The sequence below is a fragment of the Haliaeetus leucocephalus genome, unplaced genomic scaffold (assembly GCF_000737465.1).
Source record: "Haliaeetus leucocephalus isolate CR32 unplaced genomic scaffold, Haliaeetus_leucocephalus-4.0 Scaffold1, whole genome shotgun sequence".
NCBI lineage: Eukaryota > Metazoa > Chordata > Aves > Accipitriformes > Accipitridae > Haliaeetus > Haliaeetus leucocephalus.
Window position 1 is genome coordinate 6,217,903 of NW_010972437.1, and position 14,717 is coordinate 6,232,619.

At 40.2% G+C, this 14,717-nt stretch overlaps 1 protein-coding gene across 1 annotated transcript in view; it reads right to left on the reverse strand.

Moving 5' to 3' along the window:
* The window catches only part of PARD3B (par-3 family cell polarity regulator beta), a 430,355-nt gene that overhangs the window by 13,873 nt on the left and 401,765 nt on the right, over positions 1-14,717 (reverse strand). The window contains exon 22 of the mRNA XM_010565338.1: positions 13,066-13,145. Within this exon, the coding sequence (XP_010563640.1) occupies positions 13,066-13,145 (80 nt within the window). The remainder of the gene's footprint in view (positions 1-13,065; positions 13,146-14,717) is intronic.

Sequence of the window (14,717 nt, forward strand, 5' to 3'; positions counted from 1 at the left end):
GTTTTCCATTGTCCATTAAAAAAGAAATGTTTCTGATGAAATCTCTGTAAAACCAAGGACCATTGCAGTAATCTCTCAGTAACACAGCTTTCTTCAGATGTTTGGTGACGAGAGAGAAGGGAGAGCTGTCAGCCCTTCACACAAAGAAATCAAACCAAAATTACATTAAGGTTGTTATTCCCCTCAATAATACTAAAAAGATTCCAAGTTAAGATCAGTAACAAGTCTCTTCAAAGATTATTCGTGAAATAAGCTTTCTTGATATTATTTACAGGGTATTTAACAAAAAGCATTGCATTAAGGCAACGTTAAGAAGGCATTATTTAAACCACAGAAACTGCAGGGACTGAAAAAGTGAAATTTCTCTAAGTACCACTGACTGTCTGCCATCCTTCCCCCATGCTTTACAATGCTTGTTTAAGTCCAGGTTTCCTCCTGGAGGCCTCTGATAGCTAGGCAAATCATTGCTATTGAAAAGCAAAATGTATTCAAGGTAAAGCAGGTGCTTAAGTGCTCTGATGGATCTGGGCCTAAAAATTCAAGTTGTAAACCCCAACTCAATTTCAACTGACTAATTGAATTAGTCTTTCTTTTTTTTTTTTTCCTCCTTAAGTTCCCTTTCATTTTAAACGGATCTGCTCTGTGCTTTCTGCCATAGAGCGTGGTACAGTCAGTACCGCAGCACAGCCTGTACCACTGAGTTTCCACTCACCATTCCAGAGGGGGCTGCAGCACACCACGTGGTAAAGGGATCCTTGCAGAAAACGCTCAAAACCAGCATGGGTATATGCAGGCAGCCTAAATTCAGCCTAATTCCCTAGTCAGTGAGAACCCCAGATGCCTTCAGAGACCCCAACAAAGCTAATTAGAGGACTACCAGAAGTCGAGGCAGCCAGTAAGAAACAGTACACACAGCAAAGTCGCACAGGCTTTCTGAAGCACGGCTACTGGGGTCCTTACAGCTTTTAACTGATTTTGGAAATATTTAATTGCTGAATGTATAGCTGTAAAGTGTGTTTGCCATTTGAGGATCTTTGGAAGAAAGACTGTTAGTATGTCCTTTCTACTACTCATTTTGTCCTAACTATTGTTTTGGGTGGTTGATTTCACTTCAAGAGCACATCACTATTACTCCTTTAAGAAAGCAAAACACGGCGCAAAACTGTGACCATACCATGCTTCTAAACATATATTATTTTTTATACTGAAGACATCTCAGTTCTCAGTAAACAAATATTCCTTTTCTTTAAAGCACAGCATCTCAGATCAAGCCAAAATTCATAACAAAAATGCTAAATGAGGGACCGAAACCTGGTGACACATGGGTATGTACAACAGTACGCTAACACCTAGATCCAAGCAAAAAGCCATTCACATGGATTTTCAACTGTGAAATCCTGCTGAGATTGGTTTTGCTTGCCAGATTTTGTCATGATCTACAACAGACTGCTCTCAAAGTACTTCCCTTCACCTGGAAAACAAAGGCTATTTTTCTTCTTTAAATGAAGAAGAGTGCCAGCAACTCAATATCCATGGACCCCCGTTGGCTCGGGGTTTTACTTGATAACCTGGGCTGGGTTTTGTTCACGCATTTACCGCCCTCTCTGGCTAGAACTGGCTGCCAATTTCCAAGGTGCGTGCTGTTTCAGACTATCTAATGCACAGATCCAGTCTCCTTGCTGAATTACATCTGGAGTGGAACAAAAATGGCAGATAATTCACTTTCTATTAAAGTTAACACTCTCCTCCTCTTGCTTCCCACATATGTTATACAGTGGACGTGTTTGCATGTTCTGCTCTGTTTTTTCAGCTGTTGCAAGCACATGAGCTATCAATTACTCTGTGCGCAGAGAGAAGATGGTGACTTGAGGAACAGCTTCCAGTTTACATGACTCCTCACCTCATCACTACTCGAACATTTAAATGAATCCTGTTGGGCAAGAGGCCTGAAGCAGAGATTCCTTAGGCGCTCTCTTCCCTGCCATCACCCCCCTCACTGAATGGTTAATCAGAGGAGAATAACTCGTTAAAAACTAATACTTATTCAAACAGCTGTAGGATCCCATCTGCTCACGCAGAACGGAGTGCAGAACTAGCGGCGGCCACAGTGATACCAGACAGAAGCCAGCAGAAGGTATGAGTTCTGTCAACATCTCTATAGCCAGATTAAGTTACGTTTGGCAGACAAAGTTTTTGAGTACAGCAAAGACACTACCATTACCATAAAGATGTGGTTAAGTTTTTAGCACATGCATTATGGTATTTAATGTATTTCCAAAATAAAGCTTGCTGAAAGTCTCACTAGTGGCCTATGTACTATTTAACACCAACCAAAGTTTTGCTGGTGTGTTTCTGGCGTACCCACGACATCTTTACCTGTGGTAAAGATGCTCAATAGCTTATGCAGATTTTCCCAAATAAGAATCAGCAAAAGAAACAGTATCACCGTGCATCTTGTGCTTTGTTTATGCCATATTTTAAAGAACTGTTCTAGTAGAAAATTTCGTACAGGTGCTAAGTGACAAAATAAAGTGCTGATTTACATAACTATTAAATGCTAGAACAATGCAATCTTTTCCAAGCCTGGAGATGAGGGTAAAGATTTTTAAGAAAGCAGGAATTATTTTTCTCTAACAGGGTACAACAGGAGTTTTAGCTCCATGCTTGCTCTTAACAAAGTTAGTGGTCCATAACTGCTAGTGATCTGAACGTTTGCAATTCTCCAACAACCTTGAATTACATTAATTTCTAAGTCCTACTTTTGCTGCACTTATATCTGTGGCAAGATGCGATGGGGTGGAGAAGAGCAGGCAAAGATATATTCCTTTTTCTAGGATCTCCAAAATTTGGAGAGAGACTGCTAACATTGGTGGGCAGAGTTTCTGGGGAAAAAACAAATATCCTAATCAGAGTTTATCAAATACTAGCAGACTGACCCAGACAGCAAAGAAATGAAGGAATATGCTCTAACAGTGACCACATTTCAGTCTAAACCTACTGCTGACTGCAATCAGTAGGAACACGTCCATGGATTGCAGTGGTTCTGGATCAGGCTCGTACTACCTTCTACAACATTTCTTGCAGAATAACGTGTTACTCAACTTGGATCAAGATACCCAAAGCATGACTTTCTGAAGTGTCATAGTTGAAGAGCAACGTAAAAGCCTTAGGTGAATACATGGGCAAATAAATTTGGACAAAACCCTCTAGAATTTAGAATATTCTCTTGATATGTGTTTAAGAGACTTCTGTGCAGAGAAATTAAATATGTCACCTACTTATGAAATGGAAGCAGTTTGGCTGCCAATTGTATGAGCTGTGTTGAAACAGCTGCTCTAGCAACTGTTTTTACTATTAAATTCTTCAGTGATTCTCTTAATCCCAAATTAGATACCTCTTTCCTTCAATCACCAGTTTATATAAAAGCTCTCTCCTCACAAGGCAGGGTTTCACTGAGGATAACAAACAACTGCAGGTCTGCTTAAAGCACTGCCCTTGTGTTTCTCTATGGCTCACGTCTCCCTCACCCTGTTTCTTATTTCTCAGTGGGTGGCACACTGAGTGCTCACAACTCTGTCCCCTATGTGTTTGTAAAAGAATCCAGAACTATATTTGAGTTCGTAAGATTTCACAGCCTGTCATTACCTTGCAGAGTGCAATTAAGACTGTCCACATACAATTCACTTTCCTACTTCACCATCACAATCTCCTTTCCTCTTTCCTAAATATGTACATAGGAATACCTATAACTGACTCACTTTAAATGGCTTGCTATTAGAAGCTTCAAACTTGCCATCATGACAGTGCAACTTCCTTGTCTTTTTAACATCTTTCCTGTTTTTTTTTTTTTCTGAGCCTGCTTTGCAAAGATTGGATGCAGACAAAGGAATTGGCTGGATTATGGAGAACTAACTGCAGTCTGCCTCTGAGTGATGGATGCCATCGCAAAGCTGCTGTTTGCTTACAGGAACCTAGCTGAGCCATGGCAGAACATACAGGAGGCTCACGCATAATGCTGTGAGAACTTCAGGAAGTTCGCTCAAAATATCCCGATCCAACAACCTCAAAAATCATATATATTTACACCTGATGCTGTTGGCTTCCTACATTTCTCCTTTGTTAGCTGTTTTTAAAGCATGTTCACCGACAAGCGTCTTTCAGCCATACCTCCAGACCTGTTTATCAAGGGAAAGCCAAAGCCAAGATCTGCAGTGGAGTTGTCTTATTTTACAATGCGCTTTCTCACAGAAAGAAAAGCTTATTTCCTCACCTTTGTGGCCTAGAGTCCACACTTTTTGATCAGTTCTCAATTATAACCCCACATAAGCAGCAACATTTTTATTCCAAATATCCATACCTGTAAAGCAGCCAGCTAAGCCTCCCAGCCTGTTGGTCTCCTGAGCAATTTCAATATCCATCTCAACAATGCAATGGATGTATTTGCATTTTGTAGCGCACACGTTATTCCCCAGGTTTCACTCAGCACATCACTCTGTTGATGCATTCTGTGGGATATATGCTTTTGTTTTTTAATTTGATCTTCCTCTTTTTAATTTGCATTCACTTATCTTTTTTCCACAGATCCTTCATCTCAACCTAACCATTTTGTACTGACACTTCTTTCTTTCATTAATGTTTTGTTCCCTAACAGTTGTTTTGTTCTTTTACTCACTGGAGGCATAGCTAATACAGCTTTCTTTTCTGAGGCAATGTCTCCATGACTTCATTAAATTTTATAATATGAATTCAAGCCCTTTTGTTCCAAGGCAGTATTTTCCTCCATCTCCTGTATTTTTAAGACGAATTTGGTGCCCTTAGTTTGAGTGGGAGGTCCTTATGCCTGGTTATACATTAAAATCCATACCAGATCCATGTTTTTTGTAAATGTGACACTTGAAAGTATTTTTATTTACTCCGGCTAGTATCTCCTTGCAAAAAGGCTGGCTGTTTAGTTTCAAAATATTAATTGACTTTTAAACTATTCCATATTGCATTAACTGACTTTTCGCTATGAGGAGCTGACTGACTTATTAGAAAAATTGACAAAATCCATCCCTGTCTGCTTCCTTCTACACTTCCAAAGTATTCTTCTGGGACATCTGGCTTTTAGTGGTTTTTTGAAGCTATGTCCCAGTTGTTGGAGACATTTTCTTTGCTCAATTTTCTTTAGTCGTTCCCATGGAAATTATAGAGGTGGCCTGTCAGCCGCAATCTGTGACTCGATGTCATGAACTTTGACCTTTCTGACTTTCTAAAGTATACTTCTAGTATTAAGACTTAATTTGGCTTGGATAGAGGCATCCTGTTCATTTCAAGTGATAATTCTATTTTATTAGAAAGCTGGAGGTATGTTTTACAACCAAATTGCCTTCCTTTTGAATTCGATGTAGAGAGTTCTGTAATTGTGATCCTGTTTACAATTTTCTTTCCTCCTTTCAGCCAAGTCTTAGAGAAAGACACAAGACCATTTTTTGGAACATCTACAGTACACTGACCATTTTCCTACCTGCTCTGCTTTTAATGCCTGAGACTCTCCCTGTAGAAGGTATACACAGGTTATTTATGAACTCTGCATGTTTTTGGACAAATGTGTTTTGACACCACACACAGAAAAACCTTCAGACTTCACATACGACACTGAAGTGCAGCAGAATAACTGAAACGGAGATAAAACAGAACAAGTTGCAACAGAGCACTTCCAGCTTTCTGCTGCACGTACGTATCACAAATCCAGTGTCCTGCTATGGATTTGGACTTTGTCCTTGAAATACAATGACTTTCCTGACATCTCAGAGACACCGGGCAGTTGCCACAGCAATCAGTTTTATTATCTTGCAGAGTTAACTAAAGTTGGTTAAGCAAATCTTAAACTGTTTGATATTGGATTTAAGCTAATCTTTTAATGAGCACATCAGCTTGGTTCCCAAGCTTGTGCTGTAGCATGCAAGAATGATCTTTTTTCTTTGCCTGTATTTCATCTTGGCTGGTTTATTGCAATGTATCCTGGAGGTCCTTCAGTACGACCAGTATTGCCATTAAAACTGATTCTAAATTCATCTGCCAGGACTTAAAACCCAAATAAAACCATACACATATTTCATTTATAATGAGATCACCACATTGGAAAATACAGACAGCTAAGATTTTGCTGCATTTTCAATGAAAGTACAGCTGTCAAGATAAAAATTGTATTTAAAAAATATCCCTGAGTTACTGATATTACTTTAGATGATTAAAACAGAAGAGAAAGTTAATAATCAAGTATACCGTAGAATATACTTCTTAAATATTATTTGTATTTCACGTGACTAGGATGATGAAATTCGGTGGCCCATTCATTTTTGCGCCCTACTTAGTTCTAATCCTATTTAAGACTCCAAATTATCAAGTCGTCTTAGTTTTGTAGTTATGTCAGGGAAATATTGGAAAAAAAATATTTACATTGAAAATTAAAAAATACTCACAATTGGTTCTCAAATCTTTGTCTTGACCCTCTTATCTTAATTTAAATCAGTATGAGAAATGGGGGGTATACAGACTTTTTTCAGCTAAACAGACCTACAAAATATTTTTCTATCACCATGCCCTTCACTGTTTTCCACCACTTTGGAGGGAAAATCTGGGCATTACTAAAAATAATGAAAAAAAGAAATCTTAACAGGAGATTAACATTATATTATCTTAACATTATATTATGCACCAGTACATATACATATATGTAACTGTATAATATGTGTCCAGTAATGTGGTTTCACTGACAGACTGTGACTTCGGTGCTTCTGGACTGGGTTGATAAATTATTTCATTGCCATTAAAGTTTCGGCAAACTCCCCGCCCCATTTATGAAAGTGTATCTGCAGATGCTCTTTTTAACCAGGTGAAGGATGCTCAAATTTAAACAGTGCTACAAGGCAGCAATGGCATTCCCTGCAATACCTGCAGTCTGCATCAGCATTGCCACCCTCTGCCTGCCATAAAGCACAATTTTGGGCTCAAAAAACCCCAAAAAGCCAATTCAGTAGAGCCATGTAACGAAGTCAACTGATGAGAGGAACAGTGGAAAATTGAGAGGCAGTCTATTACTAAGAAGTAGCGGAGCACCAAGAAGGTCCCTGGAAGGTAATTTGGTAGAACAGCAGCAGTGTTATGGGACAGAGCAATGCTGACACCGTTACCAAGAACCACTGTGCCAGTGCATGGCACTTGTCAGTGCAGATGGGTCAACATCAAAAAACAACCAGGATGTCACATCCCTCAGCTGATGGCTATTACCATGACTGCACTGCTGGGTCAATCCTGTGCAACATACTGTTAGATGTCAAGGAGGAATGTAAATGAAGTATACAACATGAGAAGGGGGACAGATTTTTTTGCTATGTGGGATGGAATAAGTTAAATCAAAGTGATTTAAAGCAAAAAAATTAATTGTGATTTAAACCAACAAGCAGGGAATTCTTATTTAAATAATTGATTTTAAACCTTGCTTTTTCATCTGTGCTCCTTGGTTAGTCAATTCCCCTAGGTCGGGAATGCTCTGACAAGTTGATTTGCAGCTAATTACAGGCTGCACTAAAATTGTGATTTCTTTTTGTTAACCAGGAGAACACACTATATACATATTTAAGTAATGTCAGTATATTAATTTCAGATTCTGCTAGACAATGGTGAATGATGACTCTTATTTAATAGACAATTAACTTTGTCTTGTGATTTGTGTCAAGTCACTTTCTGATGACGTTTTTGGGATTCAATTAAAATGCAGAAATCCTGCATATTGAAATAAACTTGGTTAGTAAAATAAAGGCAAGAACACTCAAGTGCAAGAAAAAGCTAATGAAACTTGCTAAGTAATCCATTCTTTCTGTTTGAAGAACCTTATCTCTTCATGACATAGGTGTTATAAAACTTTGCTTTTGATCCAAAGAGTTGGAAATGTTTTTGACTCAACTCTAGAGGCTACCTCATAAATTGACTGCATGGGGACTCCGGCCCCTTGAGTCAATGCTGTTTTCATGCTCTATAGAGTAAGACCTAAGTGCTCAATCTATTTAATTTATTGAAAAGGAGGTGAAAAGATAACATAAATGATTGCTGCATAGAAGTACTGAAGGGAAGGTATTTTGCAGGCTTGGCTCTTAAAATCTAGCAGAAACAATATTTACCATAGTACTAGAAACTAAAATTGTGTAATTTCAGACTTAGGAAAAAAAAAAAGGCATAATCTTTTTAAACAGTAAAATAATTAATGTCTGTAGAATGTAATGAATTCTCCACAACATGATGTTTTAATTCTAGGTGAGATGCTTCTGTAAATATATTTATAAAAGTAATGCGATGGATCAAAATTGAAGTTTAGTTTGATGCAAAAATACAGAAGGTCTTGGAGGGCTCAGGCAAGGTGATCAAAAATTGTCCTTTCTGGCTTCATACCTAGAAATGGAGGATGTGCTGCTTTTAGTTACTGCCTTAAGAAGTGCAAGTTGCATGGTCAATCTAAAGGGAAGCTTCCAGCATGGCAAGACTACATGCTGCCACTGTACTGCAAGGCTAGTTCCTTAATATATTTGCAAATTTCCCAGTTTAAGATGCATGTTACCTTTAAGACATATTCCTGTGAGCCAATTACCAGTTTGCTCAGCTGTCTCCTCCCAGCCACAGCAATACAGCTGAACTCATCTACACAGCCTGAACTCGTTTTTCCATGCTAGCAATTATTTTCTAATGCTCTTACTGCCTTTCCAGTCCCACCCCTTTTCTCAACAAAAATGCATGTTTTTCAATAATACGAGGATTCCAGAGAAAGTCTGGAGTATTAGCTTTCCTTTGGAATCAGCGTTTCTCACTAGGAAGATGGCTGAGCTTTCTGATCTACACTCATCATGTCACCAGTATCCCGTCTCAGTGTCTGACAGTCTGCTTTTGGTCACAGCCAGCTTTTCCATCAACACAGAAAAGAACGTGTCCTTGAACACGAGATTTCTCCAAACAAGGCTGCCATTGGCAAGACTGTGATTTACATTAAAACAGACTTCCATAAAAGCAAGCTCAAAAATAAAACCATGAACAAACAGAGCAGTTTCAGCTTCATATCTGTTCCATAGCTCCATCAAGAAAATATTCTGGATTACACCAAGAAGACAGGCATTAAAAATAGTTTAAAAAATACAAATGCTTTTCTGGCTCCCACACTCTTGCCCTGCTCCTCTTCCCAAAAGAAGAGGCTGAGAGGTGTAAGAACCAAGCCATTCTCCTTCCTAAGCAGGAGGATTTAACATTGCTTACTACTACTACTCAGCACTACTTAGCTGTAGCCCCAGGGCAACATGTAAGTATTGAGTGCAAAGAACTGTACCTCTCTTGCAAAGCCTTCCATTCTGTCTTTCCCACTTTGCTGCTTTTCTGCAGACAGAACAGCACAATGCGGTGTGAGATGAAGACCTGCCACTCTCCTGCCACAGCCACTTATCATCTAATTCGGATGTTTGCCTCTGTAGACATTTCCAAACCAAGTCTACAGACCGGCATTATTTTACTTAGAAGCTTAACTACGTAGCTCAGCTGGCCACTCATTAAGCCAGTCACATACAAAGCCTTCCTCCAAAGGCTGCTGCCTCCTGTTTTCAGCTTTTAATTAAACATGTAACCTTACACAGGAACAGATCCTTCACTCAAAGGCAAAAAGGGCACCACTGAGCTCAGTGAGACCGCTACACTGGATTAGCCGCTGCATCTACTGAAAAGGCAAGCACACTCGACACAGCTGAATTCCTCAAATGCAGTTAATACTGACTTACATCACCTGAATTTGGCCCATAATAGCTAGGCTTAAATTAGCAGCTTCAGAGAAAGACAGAAAAATAAAAAACAAATGGGCAAAGCAGCAATGATATTTCAAAGCTCAGATTTTTACAACCCAGCAGCAGATGTGCTCGGATGCTGCTGGCAGTCTGACTTCCCCTTTTGTGCAGGATGCCTGCCTTTGCACAGGAATGGGGTAGTGCCTTAGGGGCACCAGACATTCATGAAGCTGTTTGGCAGGTGATCATTCCTCTTTCTTGCTCAGTGGGGAGGAAAACCAAAGCTCTCAGTTTGTCCATGCCCACACACGCTGGCATGAGTCCTGCTGGCTTCCAGGTAAGCAGAACAGTTTCACTGTGTAGGTCCCAGCTACTCTTGACATAGCACAGATCCCCTCCTCCCTCCTCATCCAGTGAAACTGGCCGCAGTCCAAGCTGCTTTCCTCTCTTCCTTGCGTGTGCCACACCACAGCAGCAGGCAAAGGTCATATCTTCCTGGACTCAACACAATACTGCAATAAGAATCTGTTTCCCAGCATCTACAACCCTGACCTGAAGCCACTTTAAGCATCTCTTATTAAACTGGACTTAAATGGCTTAAGCACGCAGACAGTTATATATCACATCCTACCAAATTCAGCTCAGTGGTTTGACCAAGATGAGGACAGGACAAGACAAGGAGGGGAATAAACCCAAGGGCAGGAAACCGTGAACTAATAATACTAGAATGCTGGGGAAAAGAAAGCTGCTCTTTGAGGAAATACTACCTCTGCATTTCTTTCTACCTTCCTATTTCTTTCTCTTATTTTTTTAAATAATGCTGCCCATTACAGTAGTATTCATGGATCCTCCACTGAGAATAGGCTGGCAAATGGGTGGTTTTTACCTGTATTCCTCTATACTCCTGGGCAGTCAGCCATGAGAACAAAAGAAATCACTCATTTCCATTAGTGGCTGGCAATGAGACTGCATCCCCTTCTTCTGGATTTAGACTTCACCGTAGCAATCTAGTAATTTGTGACTGCCAGGGCTTAATTACTGCAGTAACATGAAACTGCAAAACTTATAAAATGTAAGTATAAAAGGCGGCAGCCGACTGCTGGACTGCAGGCACACCCAAGGGTGTGCTGTCCTAAGGCTCTGCTCCTGCCAGGGTGGAAACCCTCCGGAGACCCGGCAATGGCACGGCCTCCGTGCAGCAGTGCGCGTGTTCGGGTCGGGAAGCACACAAAACCCTGCTGAAGTGCAGGCCCTCTCACTCTCCAGCATAATCTTCTTAGGCACTGAGAGAAATGACACCCTTCACACCGATCTTCAAAAGCTTATTGAATGTTTGGATGACTTCCTAAATAGTGAGTCCCAGCCAGCTAAATACTCAAACCTGTCACAAGAGCTGGAGAGTCATGTTTCCAGCAAGATAAACGGCAGTTTTGGGAAGAACACTGTGAAATTCACGATCTGATCTACCTTTAAAAAAAACCCCAAACAAAACACAAAAACGCAGGGTGCAGCGGTGAGCAGTACAAACACCCAGGGGACAGGCTGAGGATGCAGCAGGTTTGAAAAGGAACGGGACAGAAGGAATACAGAGAACACTGCTGCAGAAAGCAAGGGCATGTCTGCATCCGCACTCTTGTGCTCGCTTCTGGTCATGCTTGCTTGAAAGGAATACTGGAGGAAAAAAAAGAATTCTGGGTGATGGAAGTTACTTCACTGGGAAATTCCATTTTATAAAGATTGAAAAAATAAGGTTGATCAGCTTGAAGGGAAAACAAATAAAAAGAGACATGATACAGGACTACAAAAATTGCTGTAGAGAGTTACACTGGGCACCAATTGCTAATTTATTCTTGTAATTCACAAGGAAGTACTGAACAAAATTGAAGTTTAAAATAGATAAAAAAGAGTGTGCATAATTAAACTACATCTAACTAACCTGTAAAAAACACTGCTAAAAACATAACAGGAGACAAGAGTGTTGGAGGACTACAAAAAAAGATGGCTATTTACCTAGGAGACTAAGAATATCCACAGTCAGTCAGGAAATAGATACAGGACACACTGCTGGAAAGCAGGCTTCTGTTAGAAAAGCCAGTTACTGCACAGGATGAATTTCCAAAACGATGGCTGACACAAATATCATTTGAAGGCAGTAACTAAACTATAGACACATTCTTTGGTTTAGAAACCACGTACATTAAAAATGCCTACAAACGTCCGACAACGTCTTGTGAGACAGCCTTTATACATTGGTTTCCAAAAGTAAGACATTCTTTGTATTTTCATCTGGAATTGGACACAGCATTACATATTTATCAATCAATCTCTCCAGTGACACCTCTGAATGTAAATAGCTCAGTGGAAAAAGAAAAAGAAGCAAAAAGAACCTATTCACTGATTTCCTAAATGCCAGCACTAGTTCACAACAAAGAATCTCTTCTTGCTTGTAAATAGCTGGGTTTGCTTTGCTTTTACAAATTATCTTGCCTGTAGGTCCAAGAAGTGGACTGGGCAACCCCTTTAAGGTCTTTCCCAGCCCTCTAATTCTAAAGGGGGAATATTTTTCTATTTTTGTTTTCCTCCCACTGCTTCCCACTATCTCTTCTAGCATCCTCTCGCTCCCCTTTCTGGCTTGCTAAATCTTACACTCCGCTATTAGAACTCCCATAGAAACAGGGCTGAAATCTCTGAAATGCTTCCTTTTTGTTATGCCCCACTGGTTTCAGACTAGAATTACTCTTCATTGAGTTGATAAGGATTAAAAATTAAAAAAAGTCCTCAGAGAATTCACGCTCATTTCCACAGTGTTCAGTTAAAGCACAGAGATGCTCTACTGGAGTAGGACTGCTAGCCAGACAGTCCTTGCAGCAACAGTGGGACTTCAGTAGCAGTGGCTGCTGTAGTGGAGGCTTTCCACAGCAGTACTCTGTCAATGCCAGCTAGGATTATATCACTATAAACTCGGTCATTTATGCCCTGCTACGACCCGTTATAACTCTTGCAGAGCCAGCTTCCTCAATGTCATGTTCTCTACCTGTGGATCATGACTCTTGCTGACATGTTCAATGACAGACTTTTTTTTTTAAATTCAAAAGTCCAAATTAATAGTACAGTTATAAAGATGGCACTGAATCAGCAGCAGAAGGTGACAAGACAAAACTGCAAAATAATCTTTATTTGTTGGAGCCTGACATCAGCTGTGGGCTGATTTCCCTACCCATCAGAGGGAGGGTGAACCAGTGTGTGTGTATGAGGCTCAGTGCTGTACCTGGGTAAGGATGCATACTGCCTTTCCATCCCCTCGTAGCGGAGACCGTACGAACTCCCATCTGGACCTTTTCCAGGCACCTGTGGAGAGGAGAGTAATTAGAGATGAAGATCAATTATGCAGCCCAGCTACTAACAATGCATCTCAAAACGATAAGCAGAGAACACATGATGCTGCAACATGCCAAAATCAACAAAAGAAAGGCAGGGGCTCAAAGAAGCTCCAAATCCCATACATAATCTTATCACTGCTAACAAGAAAGGCTTCTGTATCAAAGAACTGTTTAGAACAGGTACAATCTTCAGAGCCTTTTCCTCATCTGCGTGCTAGCCAGGATACTCTCCCCTTCCCTGGCTGGCCTTCCTCCTAGAATTCAGTAACATGAGGCCGTAATCTAATTAAGCACATCCCTTCTGATTCCAGTGACGTAACTACTTGAATCACAGCTAGTACCAAGTACAAACTTGTGTGTTTCGCTCAAGTTTAAAACGTGATATAAACAGGCTTTACTTTCATTCTTAACACAAATCCAGAAACTTTCCCTAACGCCACTGCAAAGCTAAGTACCCAGCTGGGAGTTAAGTGCATTTATCATGCTCTGGTGCCATTTCAAAAGTGAAGCATTAGTGCGCTCAGTCAAAATGCCAGCTCGCTACTTGGTTTGTTTTCAAGATGGCAACCAGAGTTGGCTGCAGAGCGCAATTCTATCGGGAAGGCTCCAACTGGGGTACAAAATGGTGAACTTCAATGCTTTTAGCACACAGGAGCTCTCCCAATTTCACTCACTCAATGCCTGCTGATGGCCCAAAGTGTTAAGAGCCTTGTTAAAATGGAGCTATTAGTCTTTTCCTCCATAAATGCAGGAGGCTCTGACTGCCTTCAGTGTTTCCTACATTAGTATGTATTCCTATTCCGGTGCTGCTAGAATCAGCAGTTTTATAAAGCAATATACTAAGAGGCCATTTAAAATCCCCTTCCCCTTTTACAGATTAATAGCAGAAAGGAAGATTTAATGCCTTTTCAAACATTTTTAACAATTCATTAAAAAGAAAAGAATAAATCACACCAAGCTTTCAGCAAATGCCTGATTATAGAAGGAAAAAACAAACAAAAATTAACAGGTTTTTCACATTCTACAGGTTAGAGTACATTTCTGTCAGTCCTGTAATTTATGCACAATATACCATTCTCACTGAAGAGATGTATAAGCTTTTACAATGGGAAAGGTTGTGCACTTAGCTGTAGTAAGTCTTATCCACCTTTACATAGCATTTCTGTTTACAGTCTCTTGTGGACCCACTACATAAGCCAAGTCCAATACAGAGAGAGGCACTATCCCTTGGAGCTATCAGGCAAGCTTAGGAATTATTCTAGACAAATACTGTTATGCACCTTGCCACTCACTGAACATCCCAGATACTCATAAGTGAAAAAAAATTATTTAGCACAGGCCTCTTGCTAACTCTCCTTTATCTGACTCAAAACAGAAAGCAGTCCTCATGGAACTGATGGCCACAAGAAATAACCACCTCTGATTCAAAATGACCCATGCTTTAGCAGTGCCTGACTTTGGATGAGCAAAAAATAACAGTAATTGCCCTACATTTCAAAAAGAGGGCAGTAGGCTAAATGGATCATTCATTCATTTTTTT